Here is a 14,385-nt window from a genome sequence, read left to right as displayed (position 1 = left end):
CATACAGAAATGCACACACACAATTCTCGTGTCCAACTTTTTGTAAGTGCAACATTTGAAGAGTGATATTTTCCCTCCCTTGACCCGATCCCCTTTGAAACATAACATTATTCCACCAGGCCATTAAAACCCCACTAAACACAAAATGTACTTATCATCGACCAAGTACCTTTAAAAGACAACGTGAAAGTCATGAAACAAATCAAATGTAGATTCAAGTCTGTAAATTACTTACATGATATCATTCTGAGCAAGTTTTCATTCATGTTCTGAAGTTCAGTGCTATCACAGCAATGGAATATAAAGCAGACATAACAATGTTTCACATAAACTGAAACTATTGTCAGAGCAAAAGCGGAATGATACAATAAACGGCTTTATCAATACAGAGACAGCCTGTAGGTGTGACACTTCCATTACGAATCTATGTTAGAAAACCTCTACCGCAAATCATTTCTCTTAAACCACATGCCTTTGCTAGTTTAAGCAGTATTTGCATGGCAAGAAGCGGCGCTGGTTGCTATCATGGTCTGTGGTATGGTTTTGTGACAGTCACGATAAGGTGCTAGTGTAATAACCTTCATTTTGAACCTTGTTGTGAGATGATGCATGTTGCCGTTTAGCCAGTGAAAAGCTCATAACAACACAATTACTACCTTCCCCGAAGCATTTCGCTTTTATTACTCTTGGCAAAAGTGTCATCAGAATTGTTGTCTGCAACGTGCTTATTTCGCTTTTTTGGCATGTTGCTCTGATTTCCTGCTGATCTCTAGTGACTTTAGGTGTGTGTGCATTATAGCAAACACACTGCTGAATGACTGTTGCCGTAGAAACAGATTAGAACCACCGGACCCCTCAATTTCCATTTGGTCTGATCACCACCAATAAGACGTCAAGTAGCAAGCAGCCCACTGGTCTGAACTGGAACGAATCACACAGTTCTCCGAATCCAGAATGATCCAAACTCACGAGGTCGTCCGTAGTGTCCATTCGTTCTAAACACATAAATAAATGCATGTGTTTTGTTTTATGTACAGTGTCTGTGTAGGTGTCCATCTCCAGTCTATAAAGTCCAGCGAATATCCGGAGGAAATTATTCCAGCATCACTTTGCTAATGCACGCATACATGCCCTCACTCAATCACACAAGCACCTTTTATCAAAAGGGAGAAAGAAACAAAGCAACAACGAAAAAGCTATTTGGCTTGTGTTTGTCTTGATGTGTTCAATGTGTTTGCGAAATCACTTCTTAATTTTCTGCATCGCAGAACAAAACACCTTACTGCCTTGCTTTCATGTGCGATCACAATAAGTCAAGAAAAAAAAGAATCTGATGTAATCGGATTTTAATGCTTAATAAAATACAGTTTTCCTTTGTTGTTTACTTTAGATTTTATATTTTGTGAAAGCATTGCCAAACAAACACTAGCTTTGCAATTACGTGAAATTAAAAATGTGTCTTATTTTGCAGAAGTTGGGCTTAGGAGTAATCTCAGAATCTGAGAAGCTCTTAACCTGCCAATCCACGAATGAATGTTGCTATCTAACCTTAAGCATGAAGGAAAGATCTGCCCCACCCCAAACACCAGACTCACACAAACCCTTAACATACAAAACACACGCACGCAGAAAGTACACCCCCCATTGTAACCGAAATGGCACGGTTGTCATTATAGTGTTAAAATCCATAATAGTATTGTCTGTAGGACACACAAGGTGTGTCCCTATTGTAAGACAAGAGAATAGCACTGTTGAATTGTGGGCTGGTGCTCAACACTCAGCAAGCTGCTGTAGTAGCATCTTTCCAAACATCCATCTGTCCATTGCTTTATTTAAATCGGCCCTGGACCCTTCCTTGCCCCAAGGCCTCGTTGGTATGGCGACGGTCGAGAGGTGGATGCTAGGAGACAGAGAGGGCAATGAGGAAAAGCGATGCCACCGTCAGAAGAAGGCGATCCCGGGATGGGCTGCTACCGCTGATGCTCTTCTCCAATTTGGGAACCTCTGGATTATCATAGTCATCTGAAGAGAGACGGAAAAACAATTATCCGCTGAGGTCTAGACATCATTATTGCCGACTTGCCAAAGGTGGTGTGTCATGAACTCAGTACAGAAACACCTCTGACCAACTCAAGGCCTGAGGGACGTAGTTAAAAATAAGAGCAGTGACTCAGGTTTGTATTGTAGATGTCTGGGTTTAATTGCTGTTGCTACTGAAAAGAAAGGTACGGATGATTTTAGTGGCCCACAGGTTCAGGGGCTCAGGGTTCCTAGTGGAGGTAAATGCAGAGGATTCGTGGTGCGGCAGATCAAAGGATCAACTGTTATTTACAACAGTGTCTAACAAATCTTTGGAATTCATCTTTACTGGAGATAAACAACATATCTAACATAACCAGTTTGTCTGTGTCAGTTTGTCTTTCAGCTTGTGAACTCTGTGACAGAAACACACATTGTCATAGACCCGTGTGTGACGCAAACTGGCTAACATTAAGCACTGAAAGACACGCAAAGTGTCTGTGTGTGTGTTTGACAGAGTGATGTTTAGGACATACATATGGGGTGATGCTTTCCTTTAGCCACTACTATAGACGGTTTCAGCAGTAACAACATAAATAAGCGGCTTTAGTGGTCAACACGTAACTTCCGGTAAACTCTGCTGAGAATAAATAACAACAAAGTCCTTTAAAGTAGTTTAACAAGCAAAAGAAACAACACGTGGATTACCTAAGGAACCAAAACATTTGTTATTTTTGATGAGGTATTTGTTCAAGAGTTTAGTTTAGCAACTAGTCAAACCATTAAAAAACTGAAACCAGAAGTAAAGTTCTGACCAGACGCTTAACCGCGACAACGCAATGTGTCTGATGCAACTGTCTATAATCTCATTATTCAATATATTTCAATCTTTTTTATTATTATTGCTTAAATTTTCACATTTTATCTTTTTCCATTTAATACTGTATTCATTAATTTTGTACTTGTACTTTTGTAACTGCATGTGTTTCCCAACCCTGTTCCTGGAGGCACACCAACACTACACATTTTCCAACTCTTCCTGTTCAAACACACCTGAATCCACACATCAGCTCATTAGTAGGGACACCAAGATAGAAATTAATTGAGTCAGATGTGGGAGACTGTGCACTGTTGTTGTGCCTCATCCAAGAACAGGGTTGGAAAACGGAAATATACTTATAAATTACAAATACCACAAGGCTGTTAAATGCTTGATTTTGATTGGCTGACAAAAGTGTATGCATTCTTTTTCAGTAAACGCACCACAGATCCATATCACTACGTCAAGTTTAATAACAGATTTATTGAATTTCAACAAATAAAGAATATGAGTGATAGCTAAAGAAATATTTTGAAAAGAATGAATAAAATAAAAAGAGAAGAAAATTAATACAATAAGCAGTGTTGGGGAAAGTTACTTTTAAAGGGACATTCCACTTTTTTTGGAAAATATTCTCATTTTCCAGCTCCCCTAGAGTTAAATATTTGATTCTTATCGTTTTGGAATCCATTCAGCTGATCTCCGGGTCTGGCGCTAGCACTTTTAGCATAGCTTAGCACAATCCATTGAATCTGATTAGTACATTAGCATGACGCTAAAAAAATAACCAAAGAGCTTTAATATTTTTCCTATTTAAAACATGGATTGTGCTAAGCTAAAAGTGGTAGCGTCAGACCCAGAGATTGGCTGAATGAATAAAAAAATAGTCAGAAATTAGAATCGAATGTTTAACTCTGGGGAGCTGGAAAATAAGCATATTTTCAAAAAAAAGTGTAATGTCCCTTTAAAAGTAATGCATTACAATATTAAAGGTGCTCTTAGTGAATTCACGCGTTTTAGACCATAAAACGTTTTTTTTTTTGTTACATACAGCAAACATCTCCTCACTATCTGCTTGCTGCCTGTCCGTTGATCAAACTTTAAAAAAACACGATCTCTGTGGACAGCCCAGGCTCCACAAACCGCAATAAAAACATAGTGGCCAAACCTAGCACCACGAAACAAAACAAAGTGTTCCAGCCAATAAACGACAAGAAGGATTTGGGGGTGGGGGGAGGGGGAGGAGTTAGCTAAGCTCCGTTAGTTTGAAAACAGTTCAAACATCAACAAAAAGTGACGTCTCACAGATTCGCTTAGAGCGCCTTTAAGTTACTTGCCAAAAAAGTAACTAATTGCATTACTTTGTTACTTTTCATGGAAAGTAATAATTCAACAGCCCGCCTTTGATTATTCCTAACATAAATCATTTTTACATAAGTTTCTTTTTTATTTATATTTTAAATATATTAATAAAGATATAGTAATAATTAATTATTATACAGGTATAATAAAGTATATTCTTTCTTTATATATAATGTTTATACATATGTTTATGTACTTTTATTGTTGTTATAATTATTACTTTTGATTGACAGGATGCCTTAAATGCCAAGCAGGAGACTGGAGCTGTGTGGGATGTTCTGGAACGTGGTGTTAACATGCTGGAATTTAACCCTCTGTGCCAATGAACACAACTCACATGACCGACCAAACAATAGAAGTCTAATGAATAAGTAGGCCTACTGCTGAATCATCTGACTTAACTTATCAGATGGATGTGTTACAAATAACGCTTATTTTAATAATGGATTACTAGGATATTTGATGAGCTTGTCCTATATGTGACCCAAACGGGAAGTCAAATCTTACATTACAGTACAAGCAATCTTTGCTTTTGATCAAATATTGTTTCACCCAAGCAGGAAATTGTTGGTTTTTCTTTTCTTGTACAAAAAAAGCACAAAAACAGACTGGTGTTAGCAGAATGCCACACAAATCTTTCGCTTGTTCATCTTCTTAATGTTTTTGTATTATTAGTCCTTATCCCCAAGGGCCAAATCTTATTTGCATTTGTGTCGCATTTGTATTTGTTGTTGGCTGTGTGTTGCTGCAAGACTATTACAAACTCAGTCTGTAGCATAAAACATCCTGCCATTAACTGAGCTTAATGCGTCAGAAAATTTACAGAATTGACATTGGGAAAACTGCAAATGAGAATTTACACATTTAAGTATTTAATTGACTGCAGAACTCGGTCGCATTTAAGTATCTTGAGGTTTAGTGAATGTGCTTAATTCCAAAAAACACCTGCAGCATTCGAGACTTTCACAATTTTACTGATGTCACATTTTTTGTGGGAATCTTGTGTCTGCTCATACGCTGTTTCTTCACACTGGTCAATGCTAATGGGATAACATAAGCTCTGAGCAAGGACGCTAGTGTTTTTTCTTCTTCTGTCTATTGGACAGAGATGTATGGAACAGTACTGAGATGTGAGACCCGGCTGGCCTCCTGTGGGTCTGTTGGTCTGTCTGAAAACTAACCCTCCGATCGGAGCGTGCACGAGAGAGCTAGTTCTCAGATTCCGTTATCGGAAATCGTTGGGTGGCACCGACCCAGAGACGACCCAAAACACATCCACATCCATCTGTCTCAAAACACAAGCTTGGAAAAACACGAACAAATCGATGCCTCTTTATTCCCTAAAAACACTTGAAGTCAAATCAATTTCTTTTCTCTCATTTAAACGGTGCGGTCGCCGTCGTCCTTGAGTTAGGTTGGGACGCAGGATGTGACTAGCGCTGGGTACCAGAAAGCTAATTCTGCCACTGGTTGCCATTGCTAACACTAGTTCTAACCGCTTCACTTGCCTTTCAGCTCATGGCTTCATTAGTGCCAGTCAGATGCATGTTAACAGACGTCTGTGTTTAACAGCCAAAAAAATTATGCTGTGTATTTTACTACATGATCTAAATTAAAATCAGATTGTGTGAAACCAAATCTGGTTCATGACAATATATATATACACTCGCACACATATATGATTTATGAGCTTGCCGTGTAACTACGACTGAGCCATGTGGGTGCCACAGTTCTGGGCTCAGAAACCTTGGGCTTAAATGTCAATAAAGACAGTGATTAATATGCATACGTATAAATGTCCGTGCAACCGTATGTACGGGTGGGGGCTGTCTGATTAGAAATGCATGTGTGTGCGTAACTCACCGAGGTCATCGATTTTGATGTTAGGTCTCAGAGTGTAGTCTGGCTCTGTGGGCTGCGGCTCATCATCTGAATCAGATGCTAGGAAAACATGAGATGAGAATTAGGACACACGCGCACACTTTGTCTGTAGGATCTTGGGAATTCATTTGTTGCCAACTTGAGGCAGTGTAGTTAAGACCTGACTGAGCAGAGCGACAAGATTAATCTTGACATAAGAACTCAGAGACTCCAAGAGAGAGGGCAGAGGTTAAGATAGCACACAGCATGCGCTCTCTCTCTCTTTCTTTCTCATGCACACACATACTGTACACACACTTATTATTAATGAACATGAGCTCTGACAGAGAGAAAGACAGAGAGATGATGAAGGGTTAAAATAACTCGCAGCACCGGCAACCTGACTGTGAGTAGGCTCATGGATCCTGACAGCACCTAAAATAAAAACTGCATTAAGAGAAAGGGGCAAAGAGCATATTAATGTTTTTAATTGCATGCCCCTGCCAGTAAAAGAGCATTGATGGTCATGCATTTGGTCTTCTTTGTCAGCTCGATGCCTTAATAAAATACAAATCTGAAACGGAGACGCAGAATGAACAGGATCTGTTATTATATTATTAGCATAATTTAAGCCACATACTGAGTTTGTGAACATAATGATAAAAATCCACATAAGTTTAATGGCTTAAAGTCTTTTAAAGGAAAACACCACCGTTTTTCAATATTTTACTATGCTCTTACCTCAACTTAGACAAATGAATACATACCTTTCTTTTTCAACGCGTGCACCTTTAATCTTTGTACAGCGCGTCGTGAATGTGTTAGCATTTAGCCTAGCCTCATTCATTCGTTAGGATCCAAACAGGGATGAATTTAGAAGCAACCAAACACTTTCATGTTTTTCCTATTTAAAGACTGTTACATGAGTAGTTAAAATGTGACGATTTATTAAGTGGATATAAAAATGAGAACTATTTTGTATGGCGGAAGAGCACTTAGTTTGCAGCACTTCGACCTCGGGCGCAGTAATGTTGACAGAAGTTTGTGCGAGAGGGGGAGTAGTCAGGAGTAATGATGTTACTGCACCTCGAGGTCAAAGTACTGCAAAATTTCCGCCATACATTTTAGTCCATGTTTAATTTTGTGCCACCATACTTACTCGTGTAACTACTCATGTAACAGTCTTTAAATAGGGAAAACATGGAAGTGTTCGGTGGCCTCCAAACTCATCCCCGCCTGAATCCCAAGGAACGAATGTGGCCAGGCCAAATGCCAACACACTCACGACGTGCTGCGCAAACATGAAGTGCACGCCCCGAAAAAAAGATAGGTATGTATTAATTCGTCCAAGTTGAGGCAAGAACATAGCAAAACATTGAAAAACTGTGGTGTTTTCCTTTAAGCACTTGTTTCCTGTAGCTCAACTGGTAGAGCATTGCATTATCAACGCACAGGTTATGGGTTTGAATCCCAAGAAACACATATCCTAAAAAACAAAAGAATATCTTAAATGCAGTGTAAAACTCTTTGGACAAATGCGTATATTTATCGTAAATGGTAACTACAATTATAGTGTAAACTAAACATATTTATACAGGAAACTTGGTGGAAAAAAATGAGACAGTGTTTGTGTAACTAAACATGTGTAAACTGATTGATTTCATTCAAGTACAGTTATGAAACATGGAGTGAGAGTACTTTATAAACAGGATGGCAGGTGGATCAATGACTGAAAAATAAGATTGGATAGATTGATGAAATGAGTTGATGGATGGGAGTATGATGAAATGATGGATATGATGGTAGATTGATGGATGGAAAGACAGAAGTCGATACCTGTTGAGCAGCAAACATACACTCGCAGTCTCAGGCAGCTGCGGCCATGGTGATGAGTGGGCGTGGCTAAAACAAAAAGGACATATCAGTTATCTTTCCATCTGAACTGTGATATTTCAATTTCATTAGTATTACTTTACTAAATGTAATACAGTGTAGTTAAAATTTAAATACATTAAATACAAATTCACAATATACTTACAGATATAATAATACTCCTGTCCGACATGAAACTCGTAGCCGAGCGAGAAGGCGCTGTAACGCTGAAACTTTTCAGAGAATTTGATTGGTGCATGGGGGGCGTGGGGGCGGTTACACTCCCAGCGTTTAAAGCCCAGCTGTGGGTCACAGGTACGGTAGCCTCGGTAGCTGACCATGTAGAGGACGTACTGCTCGGCCACGCCCCTCTGACTGCTGTTGTAGTGGGGACAGTAGATATCCAGATAGTCATTCACATTCACCTGCACTGTGTAGCCCTCCTTACGAAGTCTGATGACGAAGAGAGAGACACATAATTGTTAGTTATTCCTAAGAGGTCAGTTTTATTGATATAAGAGTTCAAATTTGGGAAAATTGGATTTAACAGCTGTATATTTAAAGGGACACTTCACTTTTTTGGAAAAAAGCTAAATTTCCAGCTCCTCTTGAGTGAAACATTTGTTTTTGCCATTTTGGAATCCATTCAGCCGATCTCCGGGTCTGCCAGTACCACTTTTAGCATAGCTTAGCATAATCCATTGAATCTGATTAGACCATTAGCATTACGCTCAAAAATGACCAAAGAGTTTCGATATTTTTCCTATTTAAAACTTGACTCTTCTGTAGTTACATTGTGTACTAAGACGGACGGAAAATTCAAAGTGGCAATTATCTAGGCCGATATGGCTAGGAACTATAATATTTTCGGGCGCTGCGTAATATTATTGTGCCTGCTGCAGCCATGGAATGGCAGCAAAGTCCTTGATTATTACGCCGGAATAAGAGTATAGTTCCTAGCCATATCTGCCTAGATAATCTTACATTTTTCTGTCGGTCTTAGTACAAGATGTAACTACAGAAGAGTCAAGTTTTAAATAGAAAAAATATCGAAACTTTGGTCATTTTTGAGCGCAATGCTAATGGTCTAATCTGATTTAATGGATTATGCTAAGCTATGCTAAAAGTGGTACCTCCAGAACCAGAGATCGGCTGAATGGATTTGAAAACGGATAAAATCAAATGTTTAACTCTAGGAGAGCTGGTAAATGAGCATATTTTCAAAAAAAAAGTGGAGTGTCCCTTTAAACCAACACATAGAAATCACATATTTGTATCGTTTATATAACCTTTAAGGTTTTCTGCACTTCAAATTAAAATGATTGATAAATAAATAATAATAAGAAACCAATTAGTCATACCTAATATAAGTCACATAAATTATTTAAATCTTTAGATGAAGCATTGTATATGTCACCTATATCACTGCATGCTTGACACTTAGTACTTGATTCGAACAGATCTGGCTACAGATGGCCAGAGAAAGCACAGCGTTTGGCACCAAAGAACAGGAGACACACAACTGTGAAGAACAATCTCTCCAACAGTCAAGCTGAAAGTGAGAGCAAATACAAATGCCCTCACATTCAGGACCAGTCAAGCAAATCTTATTTAAAATGGCAAGAGGTCAGGTGCAAGTGATTTCAGATTCCTGCACAAAAACGAAAAGAAAAAATATTCCTTTCAGCCAAGAGACCCTCTGACCTCCCTTACGGTAAGAGGAAATAGTCCAGTGATCCAAACGAATCATTGCTCAATAGATCATTTATCTACATTTACAGTACAAAGGTTTACAAAACAGCAGGCAGGTATCAAACAGTTCTTTCCTTTTCCTGCGATGGAGGACAAATAAGTTTTAACTAGACAATGTTCATGTTTGTGTGGTTCAGGACTCGTGGCTTGCATCATTCACTTGCATTTAGTGGAAGCACCCTCGGGCCAGAGAGACACAATGAAGGTGAGCATGAGGATAAAAAAACTAAATGTGTTGGGACCTGTAGCAATACAGGCTATTGTTAAATCGCTCCAGCGCACAGCTGTAGTGAGAATGACTCTTAACATTCCACGACACCGTCTGAAGGAACACGTGCGTAACGTCTGCTGAACGCGGGGATAATGTATATAAAGCATCAGGATGGTTTCTGCTCAGTGAACGACGCTCTCCTAAAACATGTCAGCTGAAAAAAAAATTCATTGAAAATGTCAGAATTCAAAACACATCTTCACTGCACTCGTTTGTCAATGTCACTCCGTAAAGTGAAGAACACATACGCTCCCGGAAACGCTGAGAGAATGGGGCGCTGCAGTAGCAACGCGTGACCAGCAGGTGTCAGTATGTAGATGCTCAAATATCAATTTCTTTCTCCCGGTTCTAGGTCACTTCTCCTGGGAGATTATTATTCAATTATTAAATGAAGATCAAAAACGCTGCTTTAGCGCCTCTCCCTCTTCACAATCCTCCCTGATCCTCACTCGCACACTTATACTTATTCCTCTCAATCTCACTTCTGTCTTTTATGATAATAAGGGTGTGTTAAAAGCTAAAATGTTTACCACACACACATAGCTATTTGAGGAACTTTCCTAGAAGATGTAATTGTATCCCTACTAAGATTATTTACTATTCTACCAAGTTAGCTTATAACACAGCCCACCCAGCCAACCTTGCAAGGTGGGGCCCATGTGGGCCCTATATGAGTTTGTCTACAGGTTTCACTATGGCCTCACCTGGGTTTGCCCCTATGACTTTGATATAGAATCTGACTGGGGCTAATGTGGGGCCCAACTGGGCAACATACATAGGACCCATATTGCCCCCACAATGAAGCCCACTTGTTATATACCAGGGCCCAGTATGGCTTTTTTAAAGGGCACTGGACTGGTCCCATATTATGTAGTAATTATACATTTAATGCTTAATTGTAATTTACCTTATATGTTTATTTTAATAATATATTTGATTAAAATTAATAACCAATAAAAACAACAATTTCAGTTTGGTAACTCTCAGCATGTTCATTTATCTATAACATCACAAAATGTGAAGGAGGTGCAATATGAAAAATCTAATAAGAAAACTGTAGAGGTTCCGTATATCAAACTCCTTTATTGTCATCCTTAAATATTTGGGCCTCAAAAAACAACCAATTGCTCACTGTTCTGAAGATGGTCTTAATTCTGATTATCATTTAATCTTTGCTAAACAGTTTTATGAAGAACGTCCAAAGCATCCACAGCCAATCTCATTAAATGTCCTTGCACTTTTGCTTTGATTCGTCGCTGTGAATCATTTTCTAAAAACTAAACTGGGAAAAAATTACGAGTGTAGCTTTACAAATGTTTCCAGTAACGGTTGTGAGGGATAGTGATGGGTCGTTCGCGAACGAGCGGCTCTTAGAGCTGATTCTTTGTAGCGAACGAGCAGAGCCGAATCTTCAGACGCATGCAGGGGAGCCGGCTCTTCTAAGGGAGCCGAGCCAGAAGAGCCGAATCTATGAAAAGAGCCGGACTGCCATCACTAAAATGTAGAGCCAGCGCTTGAGCCGAAAGAGCCGAATCAATGGAAAGAGCCGGACTGCCCATCACTAGTGAGGGATTCCTGCTGCTACGGTAGAAACTGTATCCTTGCACCTGGGTGGGAATTCTTGTTTATAATCTTTATAGTTGTAATGTTAAAAGTCCGCTTATTTTCAGCAAAGGTTATATGAAATATGATATTATATTATGTGAAGAAATTCGCAATTAAAAACATTTGAAACAGGACTACTTTGTGAAGCGTAATGTGTCGTAGCAGTGAGCAGGTCGTAATGATGTCTCATATGAAACACCTGACTCCACTAATCAGGCTTCTTCCAGAATGTTTGAAACACTTTTCTTAATTAACATACTAACAAGCTGATGAACTTTCTGACATTTCTTATTTTCGCTCATTCTCAGCTGTGCAAATTGAAATATAATTAATATTTGATAAATTCACAGGCAAGTGAACATTATAATTAACATGATCATTATCAAAATTAATAATGCTTTTTTATTTAAAAAGTGTTATACTGATCAGATCATATCTGTCATATTATTTGCTCTTTGTATAAAAGTAACAATCAACCAAACATAATTATTTCAAGATTTTAAATTTATAAAGATGCATTTCAAATTAATTGAAATTATTTTGCCCACATAGGTCATATGAGGGTCCCATATTATCATCCCACATGGGCATAGTTATACGTGACACATATTGCCCACGTTATGAAACCCATGCTGCCTAGATTGGACCCACGTGGGGCCCACATATCAATGTTGGCTGGGACAGAAATGTTTACCTTTAAAAATAAAATAAAAAACCAAACTGACCATTTCTGACCATTACAAACATGTTTCATCACATTTGTGGGGACATTTAAAAAAATTAAACAGTTGAGCAATTTTATGCAAATGTCAACCTTGCATGAAAAATATTTTTTTTATCTCAGGCATTTATACTAAGAGGTCTCTGTTTAGGCTTTCAAACCTTTCTCAAATTATTTTCCATAGTTAAGTGCAGCTCTTAGAATAACATACATAACAGAGAAATGTCACATCCATAACGTTGTATCTTTCACATAAATGTGCGCACACATGCACGCGCATCTAAACACATTTATATATCAAAAATAGATAACATGGCAATAGACTATTTTTCTGAACTATATAATAATGGGTTTGGGAAAATATAATCGAATTGTTCAATAAATTGCCAATAAATACATTCTGTAAAAATTACTGTATTTTAAATTTTAAAATAATAATGCTGGAATTGCTTAGTTACTGAATTTTATCACATTACTCACATGGTGGAAGTGGTCAAAATTCATAGATAAGACTGTGGTTAGGGACATGTTTTATATTTATAAACCACAGATGCAGAAAATCACACTATATTTATGTATGATATTTTAGAAGGTTTGTGGGCTATTACATACACTGTAAAAAATTTCTGTAGAAATTACAGTATTACTGGGTATTATTGGCAACTAGCTGCCAGTAACTTACAGTAGATTTTACATTTATGTTATTTACTGGCAACAGTTTGTTAAAAGTTAAATGAACATGAAACATTTTCAGTCATTATCTTCTACAGTAAGTTACTGGCAACCAGCAGCAACAATTTTTTACAGTGATAGATAAAAAAGTAGATCCTCTACATTTTAAACTGGAACTCTGACCACCCTTTATTCTCTCTTAGGTCCCCCCGTCACCATTTGTCTCTTTAATATTTATTCCTTATTTATTTACTTATATAAATAAATTAGGACTATTTACATAATTTACATGGTAACAGAAATACTGCCAAAATGGCTACAAAATGTGCCAAACAGAATACCAACAGGGATGAAAACGGGGGACCTAGGAGGGAATTTTAAGGGTGGCCAGAGTTCCAGTTTAAAGGTAGAGGATCTACCTTTTTTTATCGAAGTAATAGTCTCGTCTCTTAAAAAAACATAGATAGAAATAATGACAGGCAAAGAGATTGAAAGATAACAGGTGTGTGTACATGTGTGTGCAGACCACATGAATGAAGCATACAATGATAAAATGCATAACATTTCAATAATAAAATGCACAAAAAGACCAAGCAAACAAAAATCTAATTATTTTGTTTGTCTTTCATTAACCAACTCTGTAATTAAACGGAGTGCTCATTAAGCATAACAGTGAGACTTAAAGGCAGCCTGATGTGAAAAATCTGTAATTATATTATGACCACTAGATGACAATGAAGTGAGGAAAGTTTAAACCAATGTGAGAGATTTCAAATATTAAAAATGATTTAATTAAAATGGGGCATGTTTTCTCCTCAGCTCAAAGTTCAAAAGCACCAATTGCAAATCAATACAACTAGCATCACACAGCGTTCATGAGATTCATTTACAGTATTTATATTCTTGTACTTTGGTGTGTGCATGAGTGTAAACTTTACTGTGTGTCCGTCCGTGCACATCCCGCTGAGCTGGGCAGCATGGGATTTTGGGACATACTAAGATCAAGGCTTAGTAGATCAATGTCACTTCCAAAGAAACACAGGCCAAGCTTTTAAAAGAAACCCGTAAAAGAAAAGCCAGGAAAGCAATAATACAATCTCAAATTTAAGTGCTCATATAAGCTTTTTAGCTCACTTCATTAATCAAACGTTCCAAGTACACAAAGAAATCCCAATATTCCAGCGTTCCCAACAGTATATGTCTTGTTTTAGGACATATTAATTAAAACTCATGGCCTCCATGTAAAACTTGAGTAAGATGAACATTCCTAGTTGTTACATGTGTGCAGAGTGATTGTGCCTACAGAGCATTATCTGTAATGAGAGAGAGGAAGAGAGAGAGAGAGATCAGTGCTGAATCAGCACGACAGGAAAAACAGCAGCTCTCTTCTCTTGCTGTTCTGTTCTTCTAATTAACCTCCTCAATCCGTTT

At 38.0% G+C, this 14,385-nt stretch overlaps 1 protein-coding gene across 1 annotated transcript in view; it reads right to left on the bottom strand.

The window, feature by feature from the left end:
* Nucleotides 1–1,331: 1,331 nt before the first annotated feature.
* efna3b (ephrin-A3b) overlaps nt 1,332–14,385 on the bottom strand; it is a 63,544-nt gene continuing 50,490 nt past the window's right edge. Inside the window, exons 2-5 of the mRNA XM_055211694.2 lie at nt 8,100–8,386; nt 7,898–7,963; nt 6,065–6,142; nt 1,332–2,022 (exon numbers count right to left, since the gene is read on the bottom strand). Of these exons, the coding sequence (XP_055067669.1) occupies nt 1,901–2,022; nt 6,065–6,142; nt 7,898–7,963; nt 8,100–8,386 (553 nt within the window). The 3' untranslated portion in view covers nt 1,332–1,900. The remainder of the gene's footprint in view (nt 2,023–6,064; nt 6,143–7,897; nt 7,964–8,099; nt 8,387–14,385) is intronic.

This window comes from Misgurnus anguillicaudatus, chromosome 10 (assembly GCF_027580225.2).
Source record: "Misgurnus anguillicaudatus chromosome 10, ASM2758022v2, whole genome shotgun sequence".
NCBI lineage: Eukaryota > Metazoa > Chordata > Actinopteri > Cypriniformes > Cobitidae > Misgurnus > Misgurnus anguillicaudatus.
Note: the sequence above shows the minus strand (reverse complement) of the source record. Positions and strands in the feature narration are given on the sequence as shown.